The sequence below is a fragment of the Magnolia sinica genome, chromosome 11 (genome assembly GCF_029962835.1).
Source record: "Magnolia sinica isolate HGM2019 chromosome 11, MsV1, whole genome shotgun sequence".
Taxonomy (NCBI): Eukaryota; Viridiplantae; Streptophyta; class Magnoliopsida; order Magnoliales; family Magnoliaceae; genus Magnolia; species Magnolia sinica.
This window is the reverse complement of record NC_080583.1, coordinates 12757514-12777010: the sequence shown is the minus strand read 5'-3', so window position 1 is coordinate 12777010 and position 19497 is coordinate 12757514. Positions and strand designations below refer to the sequence as shown.

At 41.8% G+C, this 19497-nt stretch overlaps 2 protein-coding genes across 3 annotated transcripts in view; one reads left to right on the top strand and one right to left on the bottom strand.

Moving 5' to 3' along the window:
* The first annotated feature begins 4572 nt into the window (after window positions 1-4572).
* Window positions 4573-6402, top strand: LOC131218016 (pentatricopeptide repeat-containing protein At3g12770-like). The gene has a single exon (XM_058212699.1). The coding sequence runs from the start codon at window positions 4573-4575 to the stop codon at window positions 6400-6402; it is 1830 nt and encodes a 609-aa protein (XP_058068682.1).
* A 5635-nt stretch (window positions 6403-12037) lies between these two features.
* LOC131218833 (GTP-binding protein At3g49725, chloroplastic) overlaps window positions 12038-19497 on the bottom strand; it is a 34187-nt gene continuing 26727 nt past the window's right edge. The window contains exons 7-14 of one of the 2 annotated variants that reach the window (XM_058213673.1): window positions 18293-18437; window positions 16789-16844; window positions 16574-16624; window positions 16068-16122; window positions 15909-15965; window positions 14443-14562; window positions 13585-13989; window positions 12038-12312 (exon numbers count right to left, since the gene is read on the bottom strand). In XM_058213673.1, the coding sequence (XP_058069656.1) occupies window positions 13585-13989; window positions 14443-14562; window positions 15909-15965; window positions 16068-16122; window positions 16574-16624; window positions 16789-16844; window positions 18293-18437 (889 nt within the window). In that variant the 3' untranslated portion in view covers window positions 12038-12312. The other variant, XM_058213674.1, reaches the window with a different exon arrangement.

Genomic DNA, 19497 nt, shown 5'->3' with positions numbered 1-19497 from the left:
ACGGTCCTTTTTTCATGCAATCTATTATAGGCGCGACAATGGTGCTAAAATCTCGCACAAATCGACGATAGAAAGTCGTCAACCCATGAAAACTCCTCACCTCATGAATATTTGTCGAGATCGGCCATTTCCTAATAGCTCGCACCTTTTCATTGTCCACACGAATGCCTGTGGACGTTACAATAAATTCTAGAAACAACAGGTTGTCAGTTAAAAAATTACACTTTTTCAAGTTGAGGTACAACTTGTTAATTTGTAGGACCTGCAGCACCTGCCTGAGATGTTTCCTGTGCTCCGCCTCATCCTGTCTATATATCAGTATGTCATCAAAATATACTACCATAAATCGGCCAGTGAACGGTTTTAGAACTTGATTCATCAAACGCATAAAAGTACTTAGTGCGTTCGATAGGCCGAAGGGCATGACCAACCACTCATACAACCCTTCCTTGGTCTTGAATGCCGTTTTCCACTCATCACCGGGTCGAATACGAATCTGATGGTACCCGCTCCTTAGATCTAGTTTAGAGAACACCTTGGCCCCTTCTAACATATCAAGCATGTCGTCCAACCGTAGTATTGGGAACCGATATTTGATGGTAATTTTGTTGATTGCCCGACTGTCGACACATGCGTCAGCTTCCATCTTTTTTTGGCGTTAATAATGCTGGTACGGCACATGGGCTCATGCTCTCTCTCAAGAGACCCTTACGGATCAATTCCTCCACTTGCCCCTGAAGTATCTCACACTCCTTCGGACTCATCCGATAATGAGGGCGGTTGGGCAGGCTAGCCCCAAGGACGAGGTCTATGTGATGTTGGATGTCCCTCATGGGGGGCAATCCATTAGAGAAATCCTCAGGCCAGATTTCTTTGAATTCGTTTAGCAATAGTCTTAAACTTGGAGGAATGTTTGAGGGTTCCTCTTCCTCGCCCTTCACCGCTACAGCGTATACCTCGTCGGTTTCCTTGGATTCCTCCATAAAATCCCGAATGGTCAAGAGGGAACTCCCCTCCACTTTAGAGGCTTCAGGGTGGTTCTCTGGTGCCATAGGGGCAAGGATTATTTTTCAAATATCCTTGACGAATACGTAAACATTATCTCGTCCCCTATGGGTCGCATCACGGTCCGACTGTCAGGGTCAACCGAGTAACATATAACAAGCTTCCATATCGACCACGTCATAAAGTATTTGATCCTTATAATTTTTGCCAATTGAAAACGAGATAGTGCATTGTTCAGTTACCTTGGTCTCATTCACCTTCTTTATCCAGCCGATTGAGTACGGGGAAGGATGTTTCATCATTGGTAGCCGCAACTTATCCACCATCACTCTCGAGACGATATTTTCGTTACTACCACTGTCTATGATCACATCACAGACCTTTCCGTTGACGGTGCACTGAGTACGAAATATATTGTGTCATTGTGGATGTAATTCCTTTCGTGAGGCATACAGTAATTGCCTCACAACTAGAAATTCGCCACGATCCTCGCCCGTCATTTCATCGTCACCTGCTATTTCTTCAGTAATTTGTTCATGTTCATCAAAGCGATGGTCTTCTTCTACGGCCTCATCTTCAGTACCCCCTTCGTTTATAGTCAAGTATGTTGCGGGACGTTGAGGACAAGTATTTGATAAGTGGCCTGGTTGGCCACAGCGGTAACAATTGTTCGACCTTGGCCGAGCATAATGATTTGGAATCCTACTCGGACCCGTTGTTGTGGGTGCTGCACGTTGAGGTCTGGATGAGCCGCTCCCCGTATCACGATTTGCTATTGTAGGAAGTTGAGGTACTGGGTCTTTTCCTCGTGGCAGCACTGGATCCTGCATGGGACCCGTCATAGGGGGTCGAGTTGAAGGATATAGACGAGCAGGAGCTCTTGCAAGTTGTGTTTCTGCCCTACCCGTCAATTAAACTACTTCATCCACAGTCCCGACTGGGTATATCTGAACTCGGTCCTGAATTGTCGGTCGCAACCCACCTATAAATCGTGTCACCTTCTGTGACTCAGATTCTGACAGATCATTTCGTGTAGCCAGCCGTTAGAATTCTTCAATGAAATCTGTGACTGTTCATTTCCTTGTCTGCAATTTTGATATTGCTGGAATAATTTCTGCTCATAATCACTGGGGAGAAATCGAGATCGAAGAAGGCGTCTCATTCGCAGCCATGATAAGATGGGCACCTTGTTTTAGCGGGTTCGTGAGAGTTGTAATTGTTCCCACCATGCAGAAGCACCAGATTTTAATTTAAACGCTATCAATTTTACCCTTTTATGATCTGGCACATCCATGTAATCAAAATATCTCTCTACTTCAGCTAGCCAATTGAGAAAATCTTCTATACGTAATAAACTGTTAAAACTAGGAAGTTCAGCCTTGCCTCGATAGTCTTTTTCAGCACGATCTAGATGATCACCTCAATGGATTGGTCGTCGAGCAAAACCCTCATTAAGGTCCTCGTCGCTAGAACTTAAATCATCTGGTGTAGCCCTACGGTTTGCCACTGGTAGTGCTCTACGAAAATCGGGGTTGCGTCGTACAGCAACCATGGGTGGTGGAGCCACCATGGGTGGGGGAGCAACCAAAGGTGGTGGAGCACCGCCTAGGGCTCGGGGCAGGAGTAGCGCATCTGCAAGACGGTCGAGAGTTGCCTGCAGCCCTTGCATGGTCAACTGACTCTCCCGGTGAAAAGCTTCCATTCTTTCCAAAAGATAACGAATCCCTGCATCACCGTCCACAGGATTTTGATTCATACCTTCATTGTTTGTCATCGGCCCAAGGGGAATCCTCGCTCTGATACCAATTGACGCAGGGATGAACGTGATGAGGATAACTACTCCGAATCCACGGAGCTTCTCTGGACTCCTCACAGAGACTTCTCGAATCCACGAGGAAAGAAAGCAGAAAATAGAAATAAATTCTAAGAAATTCGAAATTAATTAATTGATGAATAAAAACGAGTTCACAACCCTTTAAATAGGGATACTAAGCAATGGGAAAGAAATCAGAATCAAACTACAACTCAAAACTCTTAGAATCCGCGACTTACTATAAATAGTAAACTTACTATTTATAGACTGTCGTGATGTCTACTAGTGCGCAAGGTTTTCGGCCAAAAATAATAAGTGTTCTATTTGGCTTCACCAAACCGTTCTCCTAATTATTCTAAGCTCTTTTCACGTTGGGCGCAACTCCTAAAGCTCAACGGATGAAGAGTTATAATCAAACTAAAACTTACTATTTATAGTAAAAACGAAATTAAAATAGGGAAACGACTGTCGATCCAGGGGTTTTTCGCAATTCCGGGCTGCGTAACCCGGCATAGCGGGGTTGGTTGGCTTCAGTAGCTCGTTCTACCCCAAAATCATATATTTTACGTCAGGTAACTCATTCCGGATTGCAAGAAACGTCCGATTTAAGGTTTGATGGTCTAGATCACTTCTGTTGGACCGGGCCTTTTCTGATCCATCTTGGCCATGTAACTGTCCACGACCCGCTCTACATAAAAAACGAACTCATCCATGACCAATTGTAGTTGAGATACATGGTCCACATGTATAGCAGATCCACCGTCCCATATCTACAAAATCCTACGAGCCAACCATATGGGAACATGGATCTGTTATCCAAACCGTTGGATCTGATGGCAGCCTGCAAATAGACAAACGAGGAGAAAATACAACAAAGGATGATGGACCAATAATCTAACGGCTTATAATCTAAGAGATTTTCAGGGACTTCCACATCCATATTGGAGCCCATTCGATAAACGGTTTGGATCATAAAATCACAGACCCATATGTTGTACGTGAGAGACTCTAGTTCTCAACCTACCAAAAGAATTTAGAGACTCTTCTCAAAGGAAATTACCAAGCACTTAATCTCCGTACACGTGTCACGCATGTGTAAGATCCATCAATTTCCATGGATGGATAGGCCGTGGACAAAATCACAAGGGTTAGACGATCTTAGCCATTGACTGGAGGAATTTGGTGCAGTGAATACTGAGAAAATCTTTGATACTGTTGCAGATAGTGATGGACGATACGCTCGCACTAGAAATCGCATACGTGGTATATCAGTAATTCAAATTAAACTGTCCAAATTATGGTTCCCAGTTTAGATGTATCACAATACAAAAATTACGCTTTTTTTCGTAAGAAAATTATCAGATGGGTGGACATTATTTGGACGGTTAAAAATTAAAATATAAGTGGTCATATTTGAATAAACAAGTTTCTACCAATAAGAGGTCAGGATTACTCAACCAATCTAATTTTGGGACTGTGATCTAAAGACAATGGTTTACCCACTTTAGTCGGTTTAATTTGAGTTAATATACGCCACATGTGCAACTTTTGAGTGTCTGCGTATCAAACCTCATACTCTGGCAGAGTATCAAATAACTGGAGGGGGTTGAAAGCCAACGAGTAAGGAGATTCCAAGTTAGTTAGCAACGGCATTGCATCCTCCCTCCTCTTTCTAACGGTCATCTTTTTTCTTTTTCGTTTTTTGCAAATTCAAAATCTCTACGAATCCTTGCTCTGGGTTTTCAGCCTTATATATGCTTCTTACAACCACCAAAACACATTTTCCCTTCTATCTAATCAGACCTAAAACATCTAAAATATCCGATCTACTCCACACCACATCAGAAATTCAATACCCATGCAATTCCTACACTCACCTCTTCAAATCCCACCCGCAAACCCGCTCAATCGAGCAGATACACGCCCGAATCATTGTCGAAGGAACATGCCACTGCAGTTTCTCCGCCACCCATCTTGTCAAATCCTATGCGAAGGCGGGATATCACTTGACGGCCCGCCGCATTTTCGAATCGGTGCCCAACAAGTCGGTCTTCCTCTGGAACGCCATGATCCGTGCTTGTAACCAGATTGGGTCGTGGTTGGAGGTTGCTGAATTGTATCGGAGAATGGAAGGTGAAGAAATCGAACCTGATGGCTTCACTCTTCCCTTTGTCATCAAGGCGTTTTCTGCTCTTTCGTCTGTTGAAGATGGGAAGAGGATTTACGAACTCGCTAACCGAATTGGGTTGGTGAGAAATGTCCATGTTGCAACTGCTTTGATTGGCATGCTCCTGAATTTCAATGAAATTGGTCTTGCTCGTGAGATTTTTGACAGAATGCCTGAACGGGATATCGTGGCATGGACTGCCATGATTACTGGATACATCCATCTTGGATACCATTGTGAAGCTTTGCAAATTTTCAGAGAGATGAGATTGGGAGATGAGAAACCAAATTCGATCACAGTTCTGAGCTTGATTTCGGCTTGTGGATACACAATCCATGCTTTAATAATAAAACTGGGATTGGGTTTCTCTGTTGAGGTGGAGACAGCAATCTTAGACATGTATGCGAAGAGTGGGGATCTCGCAATGGCCCTCAGTCTATTCGACAGTATGTCGCAGAAGAGTTTGGTCTCATGGACTGCAATGGTTGATGGATATGCAGAAAACAAGTTTCCCCATGAAGCGATTTCATTATTTCGTCAAATGCTGAAATTTCCAGACCTCAAGCCAGACACCGTTGTGACAATGAGCGTGATTCAAGCTTGTGCCCAGCTGGGTTCTTTGAATTGCGGAGAGATGATTCATGGGTATGTTCTCCAACATGGGTTTGAATCTGAATTACCAGTTGAAACTGCTCTAGTCGATATGTATGCGAAATGCGGTAACATAAATGCTGCACAAATGGTTTTCAATAGAATTCAAGATCCAAGCATGGTCACATGGAGTGCAATGATTTCAGGCTATGGATTTCATGGGCTGGGATGTAGATCTCTTGATCTTTTTGAGCAGATGAAGACAGTGGGATTCATGCCTGATGAAGCTGCATTCCTGAGTGTTTTATCTGCTTGTAGCCATTCGGGTCTCGTTTATGAGGGAAGGGAGTGTTTTGAATCGATGGTTCAAATGCATGGCATGACGCCCAATGTGAAGCATTATGCCTGCATGGTTGATCTCCTCGGGCGGGCTGGGCTGATAGTCGAGGCATGTGGCCTCATCGAAGGGATGTCCGTCGAGCCGGATGCGAATGTATGGGGAGCCTTGCTGTCGGCTTGTAGAGTCAAAGGGAATGTGGGGGCTGCTGAGCTGGCATGTAGGAGTCTGTGTGAGTTGGGTGCTGATAATGCAGACTACAATGTCCTTATAGCTAATGTATATGCAGGTTTTGGGAGATGGGATGAGGTGTCTAAGGTCAGATCTGGTATGAGAAGAAAGGGAGAGGGAAAAACACCAGGTTGCAGCTTTGTTGAAGTGAATTGCAAGATGCATGCCTTTGTTGCAGGAGATAGATCTCACCCTCAATCCAAAGACATATATGCAATGTTGGAGAATGTTCATGCTCTTGCCGGTGATGAACGGTGAGCCTGTGGATAGCACTAGGGTCTTGATTGTTCATAGGGAGGAGGAAATTATACCAGAAGAGGTATATGATTCTTGATCAAAAGAGACAGTTTATTTGTTTGGCACAAGAACAGTGCAGGTGGGGCCCGCCTTTTGGTAATCTAAGCCATTGATCTGGTGGTCAGCATCATTACAAGGGCCATGCCCTAATATTTCCCCATTGTCCCACATTTTACGGGGGGAAGTTTTAGGTACGTCCAATCGGTCATGAGAACCCACCCTAGAAACCATGTGCATCACCAACAAGCAGTGGATCAAGTTCTCAATCAAGCATTGGATATTTCCGTATCCAAAGATAGTGATGTGCTCTATTGAAGAATGTACCATTACTTTTGGGCCCAGATGAAGCGAGAAGAATATCATTTTGGATGTAAGAGACGAGCAAAGCAAGAGGCGCAGCCATGGGTAGTTTTAAGGGGCTGCATTGGGAATGTTCATATTCCCTTAACGGGACAAGCAAGAAGGATCTCAAAGTGGATATTTGATTGTGATGGAAACAATGAGCCAGGCGGGCCATTGTAGCGGTGGGGTAGTTTCACTGCAATTGGAATTCTCAAATAAAAGTGAAATCCATACTGCAATCAGAGACATTCAACTACACTTCCTGTTGTGGCACAGTAAAGAGAAGCATCAATAGAAGTTTAACTCGAGCGGCATTAGTTTTCTTCAGGTAGGTAGAAGACTGTTCAGTTGGAATCAAATCCTGTTTACTCAAAACCAAGATCTTGAGCTTCATGATCTTAGAGAGAGCAATTATCTTTCGCCGTGAGCTATGGTCTAACCGAAGTTATGGCCTTTGACAGACTGGAATGGCAGAACAGGATTCATGTAGCCAACTCGAATTAATTGGGATAAGACTTAGATGATGATGATCTTTTTGCCCGTAGGATTGCAACGATGAAAGTTGTAAAAAAAATTAAATTAAATTAAAAACATGAAATAAATGAGATCCCAATCTGCATGTGCTTGTCTTTGGGTTTCATTTGATAATTTTGAAAGATCCAGCTGAAGGAAAGTAAAAGAAAAGAAATATTACCCAAGAAAATGTCTGTTGAACAATTTATCTTCTTAATTACACTGATTTGCACTTAATTCAACATAAAAGTATGCATTTGATGAACAACACGACGTCCATCTCGCTAAGGGGGCATTTGGATAGTGAGTTGCTTAAGATAAGCTACTTATTCCACAAGTAGTTTATCTTAATTTCTACTTATTAAGAAGAAAAGTATGTTTGGCAAACAACATATTTATCAGCTTCTCCTCTCTTTCGTCTCTCCCGATGCCTCTCTTCATCTACTTAAGAAAAGTAGAAATGCTAAAAAAATTAACTGAAGTAATTATGTACTTTTAAGTTCAAAAGTTCCTTATAACTAATCATAAACCAAACTTATCTAAAATAAGTCACTTATCTACTGTTGTAAGTAAAAAAAGTAACTTATTTGGTGGTATCCAAACGGGCCCTAAGTGGGTTGGACTGGCCAGTCAGATTTTGGGGCCTGTTGTGATAGGAAACATGCCCGGGCTTGAGTTTTGGGCCAGCAGGCCAGGCTCAGACCTGAAATTCATAACCTGATTACGAACCGGGGTAGACAGGCCTTAGTGATTGAGGCCCATCGATCCCTTATGTTGTTGTTTAATAAGGTCAAGGAAACATCCTATTAGTTTGTGTGCTTTTTGTGGTAGTCCTTAGGTCAAACGTCTACCATACCTTTTAATCATACAGCACGCCTACCTCAATCGCAAGGCACTGGAAAGCACTACATCCAGCGCAAAATGAAAAAAGCACCATGTGGCCTATTATGCACGGGACTCACAATGAGAAAGCAAAGATTGCCGATATGAAATTAGAGCTGTATACGAACCGGTTGGCTTAACTCGATTGACTCGACTCGGAAAAGATCGATTCGACTCAGCTCGAAATTGGGTTCGAGCTGATTTTTTTAGCTCGACAAAATTTTGAGCCGAGTCTGAGCTAGACCGAGCTTGACTCAAAACTTGACTTGAACGTGACTTGATTCAAATCAATTCAACTCAGATTTGTAAATATTTATATTTAAATAAATTATATATTTTATATACTATAATATATATTATATATTATATACATTAAAAATCTTAAAATTTGAACTCCAACTCGGCTCGTAAGCTTGAACTTGAACTCGGCTCGAAAGATCAAGCTCAAGCTTGGCTTGAACTCTGCTCAAGCTGGCCCGAGCTACTGACCAAGCCAAGCAGAGCTGGCCAGTCAGGCTCGAGGTCCGAACCAAGCCAAGTTTGAGCTGAGGTAGCCTGTTGGCCAAGCGAGCCGAGTTGGGCCAAGCGAGACTCGGTTCGTCTCGTCTACAGCTCTCTATGAAATGATAATTTTACTCTTTTCACCCTAGGTCTCATGTCCATACACATGCGCGCAGCGCTTTTTCGGATGTAGTGCCCCGTCAACATCCTTGCCAACCTCCCTCGGTCATTACTACTCTCCAATCCCTTGGCAGATTTTCCTATATATATATATATATATATATATATATATATATATATATATATATATATATATATATATATATATATATATATATATATTAGGGTAAGGACCAAATACCCCCTTGAACCACCCCCCCCCCCCCCCGTTTTATTTTTATTCCTGTCCACTCCCCACCTCCAAAGATACCTCCTCAATGTACCCCGTGTCCAAAGTACAAAATCCACCTTAAATTTTTATCTAATTTGCATACTGCCATTATTCGTAGCAAGACTTTTATAATAATAGTTATAGTTTAACGTTTTAAAAGCACAAATGGCGTAGTTACAAGGCAAACCACACCTTTCAAAATGCTGAACCAAATGTGGATTAAGCATAGCAAACAATTACACCACGAATTTACAATTGGAATTTGCCATGCTCATTATTTTCTTTTAGCCATCCATTTGATAGCCATGAAATGAGTGGTGAAGATTGATAAACCAGTGTGATTTTAGAGATGGTCGAGATAGTCTTAAATGAGCCAGCACTATAAAATGGCAGATAACTATTTAGGTCTAGCCACTTGGGCAAGGCAAGCATATATAGCGCTATCAACGGGAAATGGGCGCCGAGTTGTTTCGGAGCGGATTTTAAATTGCTCGTGCCAGGCCTATTCAAAATTTTTATTTTGCTCAGCTTAAGCCCGGCCCATCTACAGCCCTACTCATGTATGTCAGTTTTGGTTACAGAGAGCCACATAGGCACAATTTTCATGAGATCCACACCTTACATCAAGTAAGCTTCCTCATTAGGTCATTACACGTCTTAGTGGTAGACACATGAGTTTCAACATGAGGTCATGGGTTCAAGTACCCATTGTCGTGAAATCCCACTGTGGTGTGAGTGGCAGGTGTGAGTGAGTGGGTTCAAATATAATACTAGTAAGCTTCCTCTTTTCCCCCTATAGCCAAAAAAATCATGGTGATTTAAAAATCAGGTAGGTCACACCTTGCTTTTTGTAGGGCACGCAGTGGTGCTTATATGCCACCATCCATTCATCCTAGTGGTTCGCCACAACCCCAGTCACTGCGGTTTTGCTTAAATACGCCCTTAGGCCACATACAGCTTCAAAACTCCATAGAATGGTAATGAGATTCATCGCTTGATCCTTTGAAGCATCACAAAAAACTTAAAAGAGTTTCATTAGCAAACTGAAGGTGAGAGATTTCCACGTCAAAGTCCCAAGCACAACAATCAATCAGTCTGCTTAAACTTTCAGCCACAATGGGACATTGGAACAGAGAGATACAGGACTGCCATGCCTCAAGAACCTCTGAAACCTAAGTAGCTACTGAAGAGAATGCCTTTTCCATGTCATTCTTGCATAATATTCCAGCACTCCCAGATTTCAAGACTGAGACCCAATAACCTCTCTCATCTCATTTGGTTAGCCAATTTTTAGTAATTTGGGGAAAAAAATGGTATGAGAGAATGAAGAATTAGGAAGTTGTGATTTATTTCTTTACTTTCTTGTTTTTTATTTCTAAATATTTTTGGACCAAGCCACGACTCATTAAGAAAAATTCCCTCGAATAGCCCCACAGATTTTCTGCATTCGGCCAATTAGTAAACATGCTACAGGAATATGTTTGATCTGGGTCATGTCTCATCGCTTAGACAAATCTCAGATGGAATGAGAACGGAAACATCCTAAAACGATCTATGTTTTCCTTTGAAGAATGTAACTTAAATCACACAATGAAAAAGGGGGAAACAATCTCAGAGATGGAATGGGAACGGAAACATCCTAAAATGATCTATGTTTTCCTTTGAAGAAAGTAACTTAAATCACACAATGAAAAAGGGGGAAACGTCATCAATAATTCCATAGGCTACAACAGGAGTCTGCAGCTCCTTATGCTTCGACGGTCGACCCTTCAGCTGTGTTTGGATGTGTAAGTAAATTGAATTGCAGCAATCATCTTAATCAAAGAGGAAATGACCACAAAAATAAATAAATAAATATGCATCCTGGAATTCATAATAAGTAGCCCCCAAATTGAGTTATGTCCTTCTCGACAAAGAAATTGCAATATCAAATAACAAATGTCTATTTGCCTTAATAAATCTAGAGTCATCCCATAATCTAAAAATGAATGCTAAGGAGATTGAAATTTGGTAATGTCCAATAGATGAAATTGGATTAAATAGTGTATCCAAGCACGCCCTAAGTGTAGGTAGTCAAAGCTCTGACAACAAACATTTTACTCACCCATGTAAAAAGGAATTGTGCCCTGAATGAATAAAAAACACAGCTGCGTTAAAATGCTGCATTGCATCAGCAACCATTTTTCAATGACACCCTAAAATATCTCCAAAGCCCAAGCCTGCTAAAGTAGACCAACAGGTCTGGACTTTTGTGCCACAATTGCAAGTGCACACACACATTAGGTGAATAAAAAACAGAAGAAGAAAAAAGAACGGTGTTGCTGGAATAGCTAATTACATTATGTATATGTTTGTTAGCCTGACAAGCATGTCCAAGGGATACAATATACATGATACCACATGTGCCAGCATGGCAGACGGGTGCAATATCGAAACCATTCACCAGGTGGATCCGACCCTGAATCTGTCCTGACCCAACGAAAAATCAGACTGGTCCGCTCGTCAGGTAGGACGTGACGTTAAAAACAGGCAGACAGCTTGGAAACCTCTGCTGAGTTTTCAACCTCACATTTGTTTCATAAACTTTGCTCACCTGAGTAATTGGGCCAACAATATTATTGGGTCAGGGCATCTACATGGTGAGACCCCCCTCAAATGGATCTCGGAGCTATATATTGTGCTAGCACATATGATGGCGTCTACATAAGCTGCCTTATCCACGCGTGTCTGGGTATAGAAAGGCTCATATACCAATTCGACTTCCTAGTAAAATCAAAGATCATGTTCTCTTTCCATTTCCAGTTTGTAAGTACATCCCTCACATCAAAGCTGAAGATATCTGTCCCCAAGAGTTTTCATGTAAAAGAAATTTTTCCAATTAATCATGTCAAGGAAAGATACAAAGAAAGCAACATAACAAGAATTTCACTTATTGCATTGACATACAAAAATACAAAAAAAGAAAAGAAAAAGAACTCCCTTAAGAAGGGATTATTGTAATTTAAATAATTATGTCTCTACAAAGAAAGTGGACCATCAAGTTTCTATAGCAACAAAATCCTATGTTCTTTGAGAAATTTTCATCTATGTGTTGATAGCAAGCAATGGTTGAGGATTGTGAAACCTAGACCACTGGTCTTGTACAAAAATGTATGCTTACCCCGACAATAGGCACTCAACCATCTTGATCGTTGACCCGTGAATCGCTTGAGTTTCCAGCTTCAGTGGGGTACAAAAACCACCTATTACAAAAAAGACAAATTATAAGCTGAGGGAGGTTTTTTGAAGACCATGCACAACTCCACACGCACCATATTTGCCAACCATTGGCTAGTGTGTGAGACACTAAAACATCCAAGCCGTGCATCAGGTTGGCTTCACCATTTAGCTGACATGGTGCAAAAATTGGTCTAGACTCTGGTCCACTGATCAGGGTGGCCAAATGTGTGTGATGATTGTAGCCACATACGTGGGTTTGAAACTGTCCATTGTTTTGTGAAGCCTGCCCATGCACAACTCCATGTGCACCACATTCACCAACAATTGGCAAGTTTGTAATACATATACATCCAAGCCATGCATCAGGTTGGCTTCGCTGCTTGGATAACCCGGCCCAAAAACTGGACTGCTCCACCAATCAGGGTGGCCAAATGTGTGCTGGCTGCAGCTTCGTTTGCGGTTTTGAAACCATCCATTGTTTTCATACATGTCTGGCCCACTTGAAAGGCTGACTTTCCTGATCTTAGGCTGGCAGTATCAATGGGCCAGGACAAGATCTGTCCAGGCCCAGCCCGCAAGGTAAATCCTAGGCCTGAGCCCATGATGGGTCAAATGAAACAGGCCTGAGCCCAGCCTAAGATGATCATACATGACCCAAGCCCGGCCACCCACTTTTGTGCAAGATTTGGACTGTTTGTTAGGTGTCCCATATCATGCATGATATAAGACAGCAATGCCCTTTAAACCCTAAAAGGACTGGACCAGGCTAGACTGACGAACTCTTAGACACAGCCCCAGCCCTGCCTGATTAACAGATAGGCTTAAATATTAGCCCAGGCATGGCTGGGGAGTATACCAGCCCAAGCCAGGCAAGAAAGGCTGGCATGCCACCCAGCACATTAACACCCCTACCTTTGGTAAGTTCGTCTACATTGTGGTATCCATATGGTACTCACAGAAGCATACCTTAATTAAGACAATACAAGTAACTTCAAAATTCAAAGACACATATGGTCTAGATGACCATTTTCCTTGAGGCTGCCTTTGGTTCCATCCATGAGAAAACTAATTTGCCAGATACAACACAAAAAGAGCCGCATTTTGCCTTTCTGTGTGTGCGCGCGCTCACGTATGTGTGTGTATTCTACCAGGCGTAGAAATTCGAAAAACCACGTTATTTCTCCAATCATGAAATGACTATGAGCCAAACCGCACCCTGAATTCAGGAAAAGACCATGTTTCTCATAACTATGTTTCTGACAATTAAAATTCAAATCACAAATTCTACAAATTACCTATTGTTCAACTGCAGTGTCACCGTCAGCAGAAGGAGGTCTCCATTTACGGTCAAAACTGTTTTCCATTGATTTTCTTGTATTTAGCTTCCCATCAATGAGGCTCAGCAACTCTTGCAAGCCAACTCCCATAGTCGCAGATGTTTTAATGCATTGAACATCTTGAGGCTGAGTAGGTGTATCTTCACCATTCATCATCACATCCTCTGAGGATCGGTTCTGATCATCGTCAACAGCCTCTATTACCGGCAACAGCTCAGATGCGATATCATCCTCATCAATCTCTCTAGGGGACAGTTCGGATGCCATGTCATGCTCTTCTGCTTCTGAGAAACCACTGCCCTCATCATCATCACCTTGATCTAGAGATTTGTTGGCTACAGTTTCTGTTTCTAGAAGATCTATCTGAGAAGGTTTCAGAATTCAGCCGGGGGCCATATCCTTAACAATGCCACCAAAAGTACTAGAGGAATTATACAACCATGATCTGGGGATATGTATGGTATACTCTTTGTACAAGTAGGCCATTCATTCGGGAAACCAGACACCACAGACGCCTACAAAGATACTAACCATCCGATCTTTGGTTTTTTCCTGTTGACGGTGGACAGTTGTTGTAGCTTTTCGTAAGCTGTCTATTTTTCAGGATTGAAGGGCTAGGATTGCCACGGGTGATTTTGGAGGCATAGTTCATCCACATGCGTCTAATCCATGAAACACGGACGCATGGGCTCCACTTACAAAAACTGAAATGCCAAGGATACTACCATATCCCCAGTTGTGGATCCTATAACTTCTCAAAGTACCATTGGTATCTTCAGCTTTGTGGAGAAGATAAAACAAAGGCAAGACACTTACCTTATTCCAAACTTCAATCATGTTTTGGAGCTTTTCCTCAGACACCCCTATCTGCTGCAGCACCTGAAGTACAGTCGACCGTTGCTCATCGACATTGAAAGCACTAGAGTCCAGCACATGCTTCACCCATTTAAAAGGAAATCTTTAATAAGTACTGCCAGTAAACATTGCCCTGACTGAATTCAGTTTTGCAACCACATGATTATGGCAGAAAGAAGAGGAAACGTGGTTACAAAGTGGAAAAACCTAGTGACCTTTGAAAAATGTGCCAGTGTACAACAACAAGACCTGGAAGAAACCGACATGCCGAAAGGTCTATACAGATATAGAGTGGAAAATGCATTGCCACATAATTTCAATTTATAAATGCATGAGATACAGAAAAATTCATTTATATGACTAGAAACAGATAAATGGCATACAAAAACAGTGAAATTAAAAGAATAACAAATAAATTACGGCCCATTTGGTTACCATCAAAGTTCTGTCCAAATTGGTTATTCTAGACAAATATGTCCACCAGAGGCCAATGGAGATAGGCTTGCATGGAAAGGCTATTCTATTGTCCTGATTGTTGTTTGTCAAATACCCTAGAATAGGATCAAATAGATAAGCACATGTCATGCTTGTACACATTTGCACATGCGGACGTGAGGCATGTAGATTGATAGTGGCACGTGGGCATCTAGGCACATGTGGCATATGTAGGGTGCTTGAAGGTTGGACGTGGCACATGGGGGTGCCTGAAGAGAGTCACTTGTGGCATGTGTTATGCATGTATGAAAAAATAGATACTCCTTCATGTGCCTTATGGAGAATAGGCTAAAAACTTTTTATCTAAACTAGCGTATACAAGACAACAGTCAATTTTCTGGAGAGCTCTATCTTCAATTTTATTGGAATGGATGCCCAATGGTGCTTCACAAACCATGGACAGTGTTGCCATCAGGATAAGGCTACCTGGACAAACTTTTTAGTCAACCAAAAAAGCCCTTGAGGTTTATCCCAGTCTATATGATCAGCTCATTCAAATCCAGTAGGGTATTCGGATACGACACAACAAAGGTGTTGGTATGAGATCCGTGTTGGAAATGGCTCCGCAATGCCAGAATACTTGTTATTAAAATTAAAATAGTTTTAATAAACTAATAAAAAATATGTTGAAATTGTTTTTATTATTTGCAGACGGGTCCCTGTACCATGAGATTTGGAATCAAACAAGTCCGAACCTAGATCCAATCATCCAACCCAAGTGACACAGATCCTCGTAGATGTGATGAGAATAAGATATGCTCAACACAACAATTTTTTTCAGATAATGGAATATCTTGGTTATATATTATGGAACCTACATTAGCTATTACCCATCTGTGTCGAAAAAATATGCAACTTACATTACCTATTACCCATCTGTGTGGAAAAGATCTGAGCTACAAAATTAAAAATGAGATGTGAATTATTCATACCACGAGAAGGTCTGCTTCTACAACTTCTTCTAGGGTTGCATGAAATGCTTCTACTAACTGCAAGGTACATAAGTTTGAAAACATTAGGAGGAAATGCATTATTACTATTGACATAATGAAGAAACGCATCATGCACCATTTATGGTACCGTCCATGTACCTGCACGGGCAAGTCTGAGATAAATCCTACCGTATCGCTGAGAAGCACTTTCCTCCTGCAGATTTAACACAATCAGGCGGCCAATACACATACTGATTCGAAGAACTAAAGGGTACCAAGTCTTGGCAACCATTTAGTTTGCTGAGGCGCAAAATCCTGCAAGTGGAATCTACCAGATTGGAAGAGCCAAACCCCTGATCGGTAGCCCAGAGAGAAAGCCAAACCCCTGATCGGTAGGTGGCAGCCCAGAGAGAGAGAGAGAGAGAGAGAAGGAATCCACATTCAATACAAAAGGGGAGAAGGAAAAGGGGTTAGGATCTTCCAATCAAGAAGAATTTGGGTCACCTTGGACTGACTCACTAACAATGGGCGCAAATCTAATTCTCAGGACCCTCTAATCCCTTGCCAGATCAACCCTCCATCCTTATTTACAAAGGTATTCAAACAGAGTTCCACTTCTAATTGTACAAAATATCAGAGTAACAAGTGAGTACTAACAGTAGTACCCTGATGGAAGAATTACACTTCTTAATCGGGGATCCACAGTTGCAAATAATCTGCGCATAATTGGAAATGCGAGTTTCCAAGCAACAGTTAGTAGAATTCTAGAACTCACAGATAGAAATTTAGCACATGAAGGTATTCACAAATAAATCAAACTGATCAAGCGATAGTATTAGAACTCAACATGAAACTCTACATAGGGGATATTCATAGATACCGATCATCACTGTATAGATCACTATCTGAAAGAGCGCTGACTAGAGTAGATTTCCCCTGCAGCAAAACATAATAGGTTAGGCAAGGACTACATGGCTTCAATTGTGAGCATTAAGAAGTAGAGCAGTCAGCAGTGATGGCAAAAAGATCAGATTTAGAATCCATTTTTGAGGAATGTTGATACCGTGTGTTTTTAGATGCAAGTTCCATTGGCGACACATAGCAGACGTGTACAAGTGCCAGACCTCTCACTTAGTTCCAACACATGCACCTTATACACCCAAGCGAGTGACTAAATGAGACTCCATCTGAATTTCAGACTATGCCAGAACCATTAGGAAGAGGGACTATGATTCCAGGTGCCAGTCCTCTGCAATGGCTCGACGCTCCCCCCTGCTACTGATGGGCATAGCCCGCTGCTAACATGGAATACTAGCTGCCTCTCTATAGGTCTGTGGCTCATGAAACGAATGCACAGCAGCAATCAAACCGGAAGAACAGAAGGACAAGTAAGTCCATGGCCGAAAAATCAGATAAATGAGGTGGTCCTATCAGAACATGGCCCGAAATGAGGTGGTCAATTTACCCCAAACAAGCAGTTAGGATCATCTGATTTTTTTTTATATAATTGTAAATTTTATTAAAAAAGAAGAAAAGCCAAAAGAAATAAAAGCAACACCAAAACAGCACAATACACAAGACTCTAAAAAACAGCCCGCCCACTCAAACACCCAAAGAAAAAAAACAGGAGCATCAAGCCCGAACAATCAACCACCCCCCATCTGAGATCCAAAAAGAATCCTGGAATGATCTTTCTTTGGCCAAACTGTCCTCCGGCTTTCATTTGCAAATCAACAGACATGGGCAAAAATGGCATTCATTTTTGCAGCAATTTCATGAATTTCTTCTAGCATGTTAGCCAACCTCCATGGACCACGACCCTCCCTAGCCCACTCAATTGCATTTCCTGAGTCACCCTCCACAACAGGAGACAGACATTTAGCATCTCTGCAATTCTGAGACACAGCATGGCCACAACTTCAGCGAACAAAGAATCCCAGAAACCTGTTGCCCCATGGAATGACCCGGTTGCACCGATTCTGTTGGCCACAGAATTGGATCATCTTATTCGTCCAATTCTTGGAAATCCATATATAGGGGCCCACAGTCACCAGGTGACTGGACTAATCTTGTACATGTCTTCCACGTGTCCCTATGATTGCTGGTGTGGAAAAATCCTTATGGAATCAGCATTCCTCCCATTATGTTAGCAGAAGAATGGAAAAAGATAATGATTTAAAAAAGGACTGGCAAGCAAAAGATATAGGAGTTGCCACTTGCCAATCATAGACTAACCACTGGCAACTGATTCAAAGAGGAAGAATTATCATTCAAAGTGATAAACATGATTATCTGCATGCACATTTAGAAGGAAAAAGAAAAAACAAAAAAAAAAAAAAAAAATTTGATAAGCCACAAATTAAAGTAAATTTAGAAACACATACGGCATTTGTATACCCAACAACAGCAACAGTAGCTAGGCCTTGACCTTGTGAGCCACCACGCCTTCTGCGAGCATAACGTTGCAAAGCTCGAGTTCGACGGACGTCTTCAATTTGAGATAGTAAATGGTTCCTCCGCTCCAAAATCCTTGAAAGTTATAATCTAGAGTAGTTTAATATAAATATCCATGACCAAGTCAAGAACTCCAATGTAACAAAGAGCAACAACCACCAATGCCCTGCTATTTCTCAAGTTGCTTATTGCATTCTATAAATTAACATGCTAAGGAAACTGCCAATATCCATGATTTTTACTTTTTATTTTTATTTACATTGCACCAAGGAGAACATAAAAATTATGACATGCCCAATCTTTCTGAGAGAAACTATAGTTTACTGAGGGATACGAGCGCTGTACGTAGACTGCCCATGATTCGGTGATCCTTATCGTTGATATCATGGAACCCATAGTAGATAAGAAAATGCACAGGAATCTCCCAGACTCTAAGATCCTAACCCTTCAGCCTGTGGCTTACAACCTACAAATAGACAGTTGAGAAAGAAAACACGGCAAAGGTCCACAATCCACAGAAAACAGGCACTTTACAATGTGAGAGGTTTTTGGGGCAGCCACATCCATGAAAGAGGCCCACAATCACATAATCAGGGTGGTGATCCAAATCATGGGCAACACATGTGATGCAAGACATGAAAATTAGATATGATGTGCAAGATTTCAGGCTTTAGATCATAATAATTTAGAAACAATCACAATAATTCCACATCCCACATAAAGTCAAGCATTCAACAAGGGGAATCCACAGATTTCAGGCTTTAGATCATAATAATTTAGAAACAATTACAATAATTCCACATCCCACATAAAGTCAAGCATTCAACGAGGGGAATCTACGAGGGTCCAAACCTACACATGTTAGGGCTGAATCAATTAAAAATTATAGACCAAACAATGCTCAAAGGATAGTAGATTCATCCACGCATGCAAAGGATTATTTCTCAATTCATGGGATTCTCACGTTTCAATTCGGGAAAACCTAGAGTTTCAAAAGTGGAATATAACTCGAGGATTTGAGATGATCTATGGTTAGGGTTATGGAAACAAGACGAAAGAGGAGTGAAATAGAGACGAGAGGGAACTTGTGATCAGCACGTGCGTGTGGACAGCAAACCGGCTTGACACACATGCG